This window comes from Crotalus tigris, unplaced genomic scaffold, assembly GCF_016545835.1.
Source record: "Crotalus tigris isolate CLP2741 ecotype Arizona unplaced genomic scaffold, ASM1654583v1 scf7180000018340.3345759, whole genome shotgun sequence".
NCBI lineage: Eukaryota > Metazoa > Chordata > Lepidosauria > Squamata > Viperidae > Crotalus > Crotalus tigris.
In genome coordinates, this window is record NW_024096953.1 from 1,767,602 (window position 1) to 1,779,944 (window position 12,343).

Below are 12,343 nucleotides of genomic sequence, written 5' to 3' on the forward strand. Positions count from 1 at the left end.
AGCAGCAAATAATATTTAACAATTTTTCTATTCCTTATTAAGGACTTCTCAGCGTCCCTTCTGGGAGCACCCCAAAAAAATTCCCCATGGAGGCTTACAGAAATGCAAGCACTTATGAAGCAAAGCAGATGTTAGACCAAGAATCCTAAAATTCCTATTTTAGGGCAGTTACTGCTAAAAAAAAGCCAGGAGTTTCAATCTTCCACTGAAACAATGCACAATTTATCTGCCCTTGTTTTCTATTGTGGCCAACAGAAGTGCCAGTAGCTGGCTGCACTGTTGTTAAGACCTATAATCTGATAAAGCAGAACACACAATAAAAAGTAAACAAACTGAGTCCGTATGTTGCATCTTTGCCTTTGCACCAGCGAATGGACAGATTTTGGCCAGAAGTGACCTTTTTGCCCAGGCAGGCCAGGAGGACACAGTCTGCTGCTTTTAGCTGAGAAGAACCCATCTTTCTGGCCTGGATATTAATATAAAAGATAAAGGTTTCCCTGACTAGTCACGTCCGACTTTAAGGAGTAGTGGTCATCTTTGTTTCTTGGCTGAGGGAGCCAGAATTGTCCGAAGACATTTCCGTGCTCACGTGGCCAGCATGGCTCTATGCCAGTGGTTCTCAACCTTTTTAATGCCATGATGCCCAACCGGTCGTAAGTCGAGGACTACTCAACCGGTCGTAAGTCGAGGACTACTCAACTGGTGCAGCACCGTTTGCAGAATGGGACTTTTGGCGGGCTCAGCAGGGCAGAGACAGCCTGGACAATTCCTATTGGCTTTTGAAAGCCAATAGAATTAGACTCTATTCAAGAGAGTCTATTCTATTGGCTTTCAAAAGCCAATAGAATAAAAGGGAGTAGCACAGCTAAGGAAAAGGGGGAAAAAATGGTGGACTGCATTGTTTGGCGACCCCCGTGAAATGGTCGTTCGACCCCAAATGAGGTCCCGACCCAGAGGTTGAGAACCACTGCTGTATGCCAAAGGCACACAGAACGCTGATGGCTTCCCACCGAAGTGGTACCTATTGATCTACTCGCATTTGCATGTTATAGAACTGCTAGGTGGGCAGGAGTGGGGGCAGGAATGGGAACTCACCCTGTTGCACAGAGCTCAGGTCTTGAACCCGGGCTGCCAACTTTTCAGCTGACAGGCTCAGCTTCTTAAACACTAAGCGTCTTGCCCTCCCCCTAGATATTAATATACAGAATATTAATATACAGAACAGCAATTTTTATGAATCAATGTACTTTAAAATGTAACCAATAACACATATAATTTTATTTCCCCAAAGCTTACAAAATTGCCTATATCTTTCCATCATAGACGTACCACAGTATTATGTTGTCCTTCCATATAATTTTATTACTGTTATCCATGGGCTCTATCCCACGCACCAGATAACAATGGAGAGGGAAGCTGGATCCCCTCACCTGCCACTAGATGGCGGCAGTGGCTCATTTAACCATCGCAGTCTCCCTCCATCCCAAATTTCTTCATTCTAGCTCAGTGTTTGTCAACCTTGACAATTTTAAGGCATGTGGACTTCAACTCCCAGAATTCCACAGCCAGCAATGCTGGCTGTGGAATTCTGGGAGTTGAAGTCCACATGCCTTAAAATTGTCAAGGTTGAGAAACACTGTTCTAGCTGCTGTTTTCTGGAGAGGTGCTGAGCAGGACTTTCTCCTTCCCTGTCCTCCCCCCAACTTTAGACTGATAAGCCATCACCAAAGGTTAGTTAACCTAGCAAGAAATGGGCAGCCAAATGCTCCAAATCTGATAGAAAAATCAAGGTCAAGAACAGCCACTGCAGAAACTTAACTCTGGAGTGGAAAACAAAAGGAGGCACTGGATTATAACACTGTCCACTAGATGGTGTTTGTGGCTAATACAGTGGGTTTTTGTTTTTTTTTTCAATTTTATGACTTGTGGACAGCAGCTCCCTGAATTCTAGGAGTTCAAGTCCATACCTCATAAATTTGCCAAGACTGAAAAAAAAAAACACAGGAGTCCCCACCCTTGGCAACTTTAAGACTTGTGGACTTCAACTCCCAGAATTCTGGGAATTGAAGTCCACAGGTCGTAAAGTTGCCAAGGTTGGAGACCCCTGGGCTAACATGTGCAAAGACTAATGGAGAGACATCATGCTCCTTTCCATTGGCAAATCGCTTTCACACCAATCCCTATTTGTCTTCTCCCACTGCAGGTTGGCACGATCTCGTTTGGGAGAGCGGCCTCAACTGATCAGGATCAGCTCCAACCAGCTAACATTTGAGCACAGAGAAGGCCAAGGAACCAGTAGCCAAAAAATCAGGAGGCGTTTGGTAGCCCAGAAGCTTCTGCTTTGATCGTATTGGTTAGTGGGAAATCCTTGATGGAGTCAGGATTTCTCTTGCGGTCCCCCAGCTGCAGCGACATCCCAGGAGGGCTGGGGAAGGGGCTTCGTCACACAGTTCCTGTCGCAGCACAAGGAAAACTGGCTTTGAGACAGGCACTTGTGGGGCAAGGGAACACCAGGAAGAGGAGGAGGGGAACAAAGCAAAATACAGGTAGTCCTTGACTTATAACCATTTGCTTAGTGACCGTTCAAAGTTACAACAGCATTAAAAAGTGACTTATGACCGTCTTTCACACTTATGATCGTTGCAGCATAATCAAAATTCAGACACTTGGCGACTGACTCACAGTTACGATGGTCGTAGTGTCCCGAGGTTACGTGATCCCCCTTTTGCGACCTTCTGACAAGCAATGTCACTGGGGAAGCCAGAGTCACTTAACAATCGTGTGATTAACAATTGCAGTGATTCACTTAACTCTTGCAAGAAAGGTCACACAATGGGGCAAAACTCCCTTGACAAATGCCTCACTTAGCAATGGAAATTTTCAGCTGAGACCTGTAAGGAGATTCTGCACTCAGATGCTGAGGCTCCAGAATAGCTGAGCTAAAAACATGATGCAAAGCACTTTGCTACACAACATAGCATCTTTGGGAACCCCCAAAGCTGCCCTCTTGATGGCACCGGAGTCTTACCTTTGGTGTAAGACAAAGGGACGTCTACAGTCAGCAGGCCTCGGCTTCAGAAGCCCCGCACGGCCCGACAGCCAATGCCACAACAGCCCCACAGGGCATACGCTCAAAGCACCCCCCAAGTGTGCCAGGAGATCCTGCACACCAGCCCGTGTTTGGATGTTCTTCCTCCTCCAGCACTGAAGGACTCAGACCTTGGACAATGCAGCGATTGTCCTCCTTGGGGGCTCCGTCAGCTTCCTCCTTCTCTCCTCTCCATTTTGCTCCTTGCCCTGGAGACACACAGCTTCCAGACAACCGTCCAGGTTAATCCCGGCCCACCTGTGAGTAGATAATGGGCTAATGGCCTGAGTAGTAGTAAATAAGAATGGCAGGTCTCAAAACCCTTGAGCTTTCCCTTTCCCATCCTCCAGGCTTAACTGCTATTTGACAGGCCAGCCGATTCCTTTACCAACTTTGTGCTTTTAATTAAAGCTGTCAATCATCCCAGAAAACTCATTAAAATTGCATTCAGCTTGGAGGATAGGGGGCACCCAGCAAAGCGATCTCATCTCCTTTTCTATGCACGATCAGGAGGGCTGGAAGGTATGCAACGAGGTGCATAGAATTCATAGGGAAATCACTCTCTGGTTGGGCTCAAGACAACCACGGACGGTATGAACCACAGATTCAGCTGAGCATCTGACGACTCGGGTCCCCTTAGCAACCTCTTTTCAATCTCACCCAGGTCAGTTCTTCTTCTCCATTTCTGGGAGGTCAAAAGGAAGGTCTCAGCTGTTGCTGAGATCACCCCCAACTTAGCAGGGGGGGGGGCAGGCTTGCTCCACCTCCTGGCTCCCTGGAGGCTGGTGTAGTTGGAGCTGTCCAGCTCCATGTTGACCCTGAAGTCCTTTCTAAGAGTCAAAATGCCTTTGGCTTTCTGGCGGGCCTTTGTCTCCCCCAAGGAGCTCTCGTGCCCCTGCAGGACGATGCTTCTGAAAAGGGCACCATTACCAAAGTTGTCAGAAACAGCTGTGATGAATGTGCTCCACCAAACCAATTGGGACATCAGGCATGTCAATGGACTGTAACATCGCAAGACACAAACTGAACGCAAATACTTCTTGGAACGCGAGCCGGTGGAGGACTGATCCAAATTGCTAGTAACCGTTTGACGGCTGGGATTGGCAGGAGCACCCTGGGTTCTGATGGAGAATGGCAGAATAGAGAAGCCACAGATCAAAACTCAGGCAAATAAGCTCAGAGGAAATCAAGCCTAATCGAGGAAGCACCGAGACGACTCCCACCAGCAGTGACAGGGAGATCAACAGGGAGCAAACCCCACACTCTTGTAGCACTGATGAGGTTATCTAGTAGGGTTATGAAATGTCTACAAGAAAACAACCAAACTCAAGAGAGCACCAGATCTATTCTACTTGACAAAATGGGCTTTGTCAAGTAGAGTTGCAGATCTTTTGGAAGCTGGTAGTCCTGGCACATCTAGAGGTGCCAGCTGGGTTTCTGTTGTTTTCCTGCAGATGTTTCATAACCCAACTAGGTAACCTCATCTGTGCTGGAAGACAGTGGCCTTTGCTCTCTGTTTCTCTATTAGTGGCCTGCCCTGTCCGTGCTGGTGGGAGTCGCCTCAGTGCTTCCTTGATTAGGCTACCCATAATATGCCTAGGAAAAGGCAAAGCCACCTTTAGACTATCCCTTTCCCAGAACTGCCCCGCAAGACCAATGCAACAGAGGCTTACACAAAATCCTTTTTTTTTTGGGGTAATTTTTATTTGAACACAAGTATTGTGACAGAATGCAAAGTCAAAATTCTTCGTTAGCATCAGTATTTACATTGGTGAGAATGGCAATAAAGGTGGTGCCCATTGTTTCACTTGGTAAAAAGTTTTTTGTCTTTTGTTTTGTTTTTTATAACAAGAGAGAAGGCCCCTGAAAGAGGGATGCTGGAGGGGGTGGGGTGGGCAGAGGGGTGAGAGCCACCGTCCCCCCTGCCTAAGGGAACCGGGGCTCTGAAGACCGTCCCACAGTCAGAGGAGACGGGTGGGGGGGTTGCAGGAGAAAACGCACAGTAAGAAACAAACAAAGTCGAACCCTTTGGGGTAGAAACCAAGCAGATAATGTGCTACTGTCTTTCCCCCCCTAATATATTGCATGATAAAACACGTTTACTGTACTACAAGAAGTATGAATGCCAGATAGATAGATAGATAGATAGATAGATAGATAGATAGATAGATAGATAGATACCGATGGTGCATACATATCTAGATGTACACATTGTAAACAGTGGGGCTGTTGGTCCCTCTTCAAAGTTTGTATCCCCTTAGAAAATAAAATATAAAACATGAGCGCAAAGACTCTGTTCTTTAAAAAAAAAAAAAAAAAAGGAAAAGGAGAATGCCATTTCCGAATGAAGCCCACAACGAGCCCAGCCCTTTCCCTGCAGGGAAGGAAGAGGCGGGACGGCCGTTCGCTGGTCAGGACATGGAGTCCTCTCCTTAAGGGATCGCCAGCTGACGTTCTCCAGAACCTTCCTGAGCCCCGGAAGAAGACCACGCTCCTGCTCGGGAAGCGACATGGTTTTCCAAGCCTTCAGGAGCCCCACAACTTTTCTCCACAGTGTCAGGCGAGTTCTCCACCCATGTGAGAGGATCAGCCTGGTGAGGTGTCCCTGTGTGGCCACCTCTGAAATGGACGGGGAGGGTGGAAAAGGAGCAAATTTCCACCATCCCCCCCCCCGTCTCAGCCTTCCTGGGAGCCGCTGGGGGCTTAAGGACACAGGGAGGGGGGGAGAAGGACTGGCCAAACAGGCTCCCTTCCTGGCAAGGCCCCCCTGTATGTTCCTGCCCTTGTGAACCTGCTTAGGATCATCTTCCAGGGCTCCAAGAAGGAGGGTGAGTGTCAGATGGGTGCCCCCCCCCCCGGCAGGAGCTGAAGGCAACCACAATAGAACTGAGCAAAAGGACAAGACTGCTTCCGCCCCCCCCGCCCCCCCCCGGAAAGCCTGACCAGGAGATGATGCAGCATCACACCCGGGTGTGCCCGGAGATGCCGCTTGCGGCCCCCCACCCCTCCCTCGGCCCCGTCTCTGCCCCCAAGGAATGTTACATATCACATTCAGTTTCACAGGTTGTACATTTATTGAAAGACGAACTCCTCTCTGGTCAAGAACAGCTCTTTTTTTTTTTTACATCTCCTGAACCCAAGAGGTCTGCTTTCGGGTTTTGTTTTTTTTTTTTCTCGATCACCCAAACTATCCCTGCTACACTTTCCACATCCGAACTAGATTGAAGGTTTTTTTTTCTTTCTTCGATTAAAAAAAGATCGTTACTATGACAAAGAACACATTTCACATTAAGATATTCACGCACTCACAGTGCACAAGCTTGCAGATCTAATGATTAAAAAAAATGAAAACAATTTTTTTTTTTTTACAAAAGGGCTGTCTTTTTCACTTCTCTATCCCTTTTTCCACATTCCCATTTGCAGAATAATATTTTTTTGAAAAGCTAAATTACAGTTTTAGGCACAAGACCCTGGCAGAAATTTGTGAATGCCGAGTTTGCACCTACCAGTCTCTTACAATAACCCAGGAGTAGCCCTTGTGGTTCAAACAGCACTACTCCGGCAAACAGCAGTCAAGACTGTTGAACGCTTTATTCGGTCCGCTTAACATTCTGACAAGAAGCAGCATTCTAACCCCAGCTATGGGGTATTTTGAACCACTGGCGATTTCCTAAGGGTGTTCTAGATCAGTAGATCCAAACTAGAACCCCCACTCCTTTTGCAAACCCCTTTTTGCCCAGGTTTTTGCGTTAGGCAAGGGAACTGCTAGCGCCCAGGAGAAAGCTGACACCATTCACTCCTGGAGCGATGAAAACAGGGGAGGGAAGGCCACCTGTCTGCGCGTGAGCCTTTTCACAAAGCATGCCTGTGCCAGATGCAGCCCTTGGAGGCAGCATCTTGTTATGCCAAAACAAGCACCCTGGTCCTACAAGGGATTGCTTGTAACATTCAGAAATTGTGCAGTGCCAGCGCCCTTGGCCCCACTGACTGCACGGCTCCCTCCCAACACAGCAAGTTCCTTAAACAGGAGAGTCTCACTACGTATCTAAGACTCTGTAGGCTGAAACTGGATTTTACCTACAAAGAGAGGATGGATCTATATGTAAGCCAGGACACCCAAACCGAAGGAACTGCATCCTCTATCAGCAGAGACCAGGGACTTCTACCTAAGCCAGCTGCTTCTTTCCCCAAGGGGTCAAATGGCCAAAAACCCCCTCGCCCTGCCAAAGGTCGCGTTTGATGCACTAATGGCTTTTTAAGGAAGATCTCAGCTCTAACTGCCTGGATCTGGGAAAGTCCAAACCGGCTCTCCTAAACAGGTCTTGAATGGGACTGGGCAATGCTGGGGCTGCCAAGCTAAGCCTTTGGATCCCTTGCTGAATGGCTTCTCACCCTCCCCCGGCCAGGAATCAGGATGGACACCCACCGGATCCGCCACCAGACCCTGGCCACCCTTGGGGGCTGGAGCTTGGGGCGGGCTGCGTCTGTGCCAGCCCGGTCCAGCCCAAGACGCGCCCTCAGTCTATACATTCTTTAAGACAGATTTACAGTTCTTACATCCTAGCCTTAGGCATATTTATATACATACATTTGGACTGCACTCCAAGAAACCTCCAGGGATGCTGCTTTCCAGGGCCATAAAAGTACCCTCAAGGTTCAACTTGGCCAACAGCCTTCGTGACATTTGCATTTACAGTACGGTTATTCTTCCGAAGCCAAGCCACGATTAACTGGCTCCTGAAATTCAACACAATATATAATTCATCAAATATATTAAGTTAGGAAGGAACCGTTTATCAACAGCAGGAGGTGCCACTCCCCGCTGCCCCCTACCTGGATGTGGGTGACCTACCAATGTTCCAAATCTCCCTATTTTTCAGTGGAGAGCAGGTGGGGGGGGGTCTCAGGGACGTCCCCACGGCTCTTCTGGAGGCGACCCATCCCAGGTGCTCTCTGGAAGGTTACAGGAAAATCTGTTGCGAGTGGACAGGGTTGAGAAGGAACCACTTGAGCATCACCCAGGCCAAGTTAACTTTTGTGGATTCTAGGGGGTAGGTTAAGCACCACGTGGGGATATTCTCCCTTAAACTCAAGCACTTTGTAAAATCTTCGGGGGGGGGGCTACATTCCTGCCTTCCCAAACTCTACTTCCTTCAAGGGGGTGCTTAGAGTTTCCTGCATGTTTCTCAAGGAACTAGCTTGGACCAAGAGACCAGCTGGCCCTTAATTCACCCATCTCTATCAAAAGAAGGATCAAGGGAAAGGGGAGGGTTACTTGATTTTCTTACTTTAGTAAGAATTAAAAATAAAAATAATTAAAGAAAGATAAAAGGGAAAACATCTATGTAAACATCCATATTTTAAAATGTCTCCCTCTGCAAAGCAAGCATGCTGGCCCACCTATTATCTATATAGCCTGCATTTTAGTTTCTCGGTCAGTCTCTCTCTCTTTTTCTCTTTCTCTCTCTCACTCTCTCTTTCTCTCTCTAAAAAGGCAGCTATTTTACATACTTTTAAACACAAGTTTTAAAAAAACACATTTTGTTGACTGTAAACACTGGAAGAAAAAAAATGTTGGCAAAACAAATGAACAAGAAGGACCCCCTCCCCTCCCACAAAGACAGAAGAGAACCAACAAACGAACGGAGAATACTGTGATTTGAAACCGGTCTCCCTTCTTCAATGCAAAGATAGGAATTAGAACTAAGGAGTCGAAGGGCGCCATCAGCTGCAGCCTCTTCCAGGAAACCCAGGGAAATGAACCGAGGTGCTCATTGCCAAGGGTTCCCCCAGAGACGAAGAGCGGCTGGGCCCCCAGGCTTCAAGACATGAGAACAGGGGTCAGTTAGGGAGGACGAACGCACCTTTGGGACCAGAAGAAATTCAAAATCAACCAGGGAAAAAAGAGGGAGGAAACGGTCTCTCCACTTAGCTGGAATATATAAAAATAAAAGATTTGTGGCTGGCGGTACTATTCTGCTCAACCACGCCTTGCTAATTCTGTTTCTGATTCTCCCTAAATTTGCGGTAGTTAGTTTGGTTTCACTGACACCTCTGCACAGATGTTTTGCACAGACTCTCTGCTGTGCTACCGAGGACGTCTGTCCTCGAAGTAGTAGTAGAAGGGGTAAAAAAAGAGGGGGTTCCTTTCCTCTTAAAAGCAAGTGCACATGAAAGTAAGATTCTTTCTACAAACCTACCCAAACAAAAACAAAAAACAAAAAAAAACAAGCCCTAATAAAAACACCCCCCCCAATAACGAAACACATTTTCCCCATTGTATGCATTTTTTTTGTCTGTTTTCATTTAAAAAAGGCAAAGACACTAGAGGAATGAGATGTGTATTTTTTCTGTTTTAAATGCTCAGGTGAAGCTGTTCTGTCATTTTTTTCTTTTAAATTTCCATCTGCTCTGCTTTTGGCCTGGGTGCCCCATCATGCTTTGCTCTCAGTTTCATTTGTTTGTGTGGCTTCGGTGGGGACCGTCTTCACTTCTGCAGGGGCTGCTGCCTTGTTGGCGTCTGTGGTGGGGACTGACGGCTTTTCTTCTACAGCGTTTTTCCTGTGTGGAAAACCAGAGAAACACGGCCCGTCAGAGGGAGGTGGGTGATGCTTGTTTCCAGAAAAAGGGCAGGAGGGACCAGGGGCTGGGACCCCTCTTGGGCGGCTGAGGAAGGGACTCAAACGTGCTGGATGACACTTCGGTCATCAATAGCCACCCTTTCTGAAAGAATGATCTGGAGGTCACTAGAAAAACTGTTTAAGAATTGGCTTGGTGAGAGATCTTTCTTTCTTTCTTTCTTTCCTTTCTCTCTCTGGTGAAGGGGCTTTTTTATCTGTTTTAGGTACATCACACAATACAAGCACTTAATGGACTTGGGGAGGAGGGTCCCAACAGGGAAAATAAGAAACCACTTTGGCCAAATTGGGAAGTTGTTTGTGAGAAGCTCTGGAATCCAGGCCCTCCGGCCATGATGCCAACAGAGGGCCTGTGGTCACTTGCTCCTCAGGACCCTCCTGAGCCCAGGACCCTTGTCTTTCCTGCTTCTCCTAACCTGGGGTCAGGGTGGGAGAAGGACAAGTTTTAGAAAGCCCCAAAGATGCCACCTGGCCTTCCCGACCTTTGTAAAACATAAATTCCCTTTTTGTTTCCTATTTGTGGGGAGGATGACCCAGCACGAACGTGTGATGGGGATAATTACCATAATTATCTCATCACTGCACAATCTTTTTCAACAAAGCCTCCATCACCAGAACCATATTTGGGGAGGACAGCCAGTCCTTTGGGATCTGTTCAGAATCCAGTTTTTCCAAACTCCGGATTTCCTTCAAGATTCTTACAGCTCTTCCATTTTTCAGCCCTTCTCCTCTGTTCTTTTCCAGCTAGCAATCCCAAAGTCCTCACAGGGCAGGACATGCTCTGGCCAGGAGACTGCCAACCCCCTCCCCCTTTGGGACCCCTGATGCTTCTCTGAACCCCGGAGGCAGAGGTGGGCACGGGGATGTCTACTCACCACCGGGTAGGACGTGCCCAGAATGGAACTCTTAACCATTCAAGGATCTGGCCAACCAACCCAACCTGCTCCTCCTGGCAGTCTCAAGGGACCCAACCCTCCCTAGATGGGCCGTAACCCCTCAAGTGGCGTCTTGGCTTCCCTTTGGGGGGGAGAGCCTTCGAGCGAGATGGGGAAAAGTCAGTTTCACCAGAGCGCCTAGAGGACTGGATGGACCCCACACGCCAGTTGTGATGGCTTGGTGAAGGAGCCACAGCACAGGTTAGCTTGCTTAGAGGAAAAGCCAGGTTAACACAGAGAAGGGGGCAAAGCAGTGGGCCATAGAACCCCCTCCCCAGCACAGCACAAGAAAGAGAAGGGGTGCATCGCAAAGGGGCGCAAGCTGGAGGCCTACTCTGTCTTGGCAGACGCTGGCAATGCCGAGGTCTCCAGGGTGGGCACGGGGGCCACGGCTGGGGCTTCGGCAACGGGGGCCGCTGTGCCCAGGGCGGCAAAAACATCCTTGGCAAGGTCAAGATCAGGCGTCTTGAAGGTCCCCTCGTCCATTTTAAAGTCCTCATTCTGAGGAGGTTTTCTGGTGCCCCCCGGGGCCACCTCGCCTGTCTGGCTCCCCGCGGTCTTCGGTGCCTCTGTCGGACTCTTTGCTGTGCCGGACTGGGTGGCTTCCTTCTCTGGGCTTCTGGCACTGGAGGCCGCCTCCTGCTTGGGCTCGGATGAGGCTGGAAGGCTGGCTGGATTTGAGGGTGGGGAGGCAACGGCAGGGCCCTTGGGAGCCTCGGGCCCCTTGGCGGTGGAGCTGGGACTCAACACCGCCCCCTGGTGGTTGAGGACATTGGAGGATAGATTGCCAGTGGCCGGAGGGGACGTGGGGGTGTCACTGAGGTCCACCAGGGGAGCCACTTTGGGGGCCGAGGCCGGGGGAGGCGAAGATGCCGTGGCAGCTTTGGAAGGCGTGCTCTGGCTGGGGGGCCCAGCAGTGGCATTGGGTATGGGAGTGTCTGGCAGTGTGATGCTGGAGGTTAGCGTGGTTGTCTCACTGGTGGGGCTATTTTGGGCAGTGGCAAAAGTCTCAGTGATGGTGTCAGAGTTTGTGGTGACTGTGGTCACTGACGGCATCATGTCCTCTGTGGCTGCCACGGTGTCGGCAGGGTGCCTGTGAGGAGGGTGGGAAGCGAGAGAGAGAGAGAGAGAGAGAGAGGCAGTGACAGCCGTCAACGTCACAAGCGGCTGGAGGAGTCAATGCAACAGCCGGACTCGCATGCAGTTATTTTGGCACAAACAAAGGGGAGGAAGGAGAGAAATAGAGGCAAGAGGGTCGAGCCTGAGGAGAGTCATCCAGGCAGGACGGGGCCAGCGGTGTCGGGTGCAGGCCACGGCGACCTCACGTGTCTTGGCGCCACTGTGCCGATACAATTGGTGCACATAAATCGTTCATCTCACTGGTACTATGACACTACAATGACCACGGCACTGCATGGGTACTTAGAGGAGGGGTTTCTACAGATGGGGGAGGGGTGAGAGAATCCTGAGCTTGTAATTAAACACAAAAATATTCCCTTTTGGAGATGCTCAGTTTGGGCTGGACATTCCTCCTCTCTCACCCTGCTTGGGGTTCCCAAGGGTCAATTGAGGCAATAGACAAAATGGACTCCAGGCCACAAAAACCCACACAGAAAAGGAAATGCATGACTCTTTCGAGGCCCATAAGCCACCTCCATTTCTCCCTTAGGATAGCCAGATTT

The 12,343-nt window shown here is 49.1% G+C and overlaps 1 protein-coding gene across 12 annotated transcripts in view; it reads right to left on the minus strand.

The window, feature by feature from the left end:
* Positions 1-6,143: 6,143 nt before the first annotated feature.
* The window catches only part of NCAM1 (neural cell adhesion molecule 1), a 167,080-nt gene continuing 160,880 nt past the window's right edge, over positions 6,144-12,343 (minus strand). For 7 of the 12 annotated variants that reach the window (XM_039350525.1, XM_039350524.1, XM_039350522.1 and 4 more), the window contains 2 exons: positions 10,996-11,754; positions 6,144-9,649 (listed from right to left, as the gene is read on the minus strand). In XM_039350525.1, the coding sequence (XP_039206459.1) occupies positions 9,523-9,649; positions 10,996-11,754 (886 nt within the window). In that variant the 3' untranslated portion in view covers positions 6,144-9,522. The remainder of the gene's footprint in view (positions 9,650-10,995; positions 11,755-12,343) is intronic. The other 5 variants (XM_039350528.1, XM_039350531.1, XM_039350535.1 and 2 more) reach the window with 1 other exon arrangement.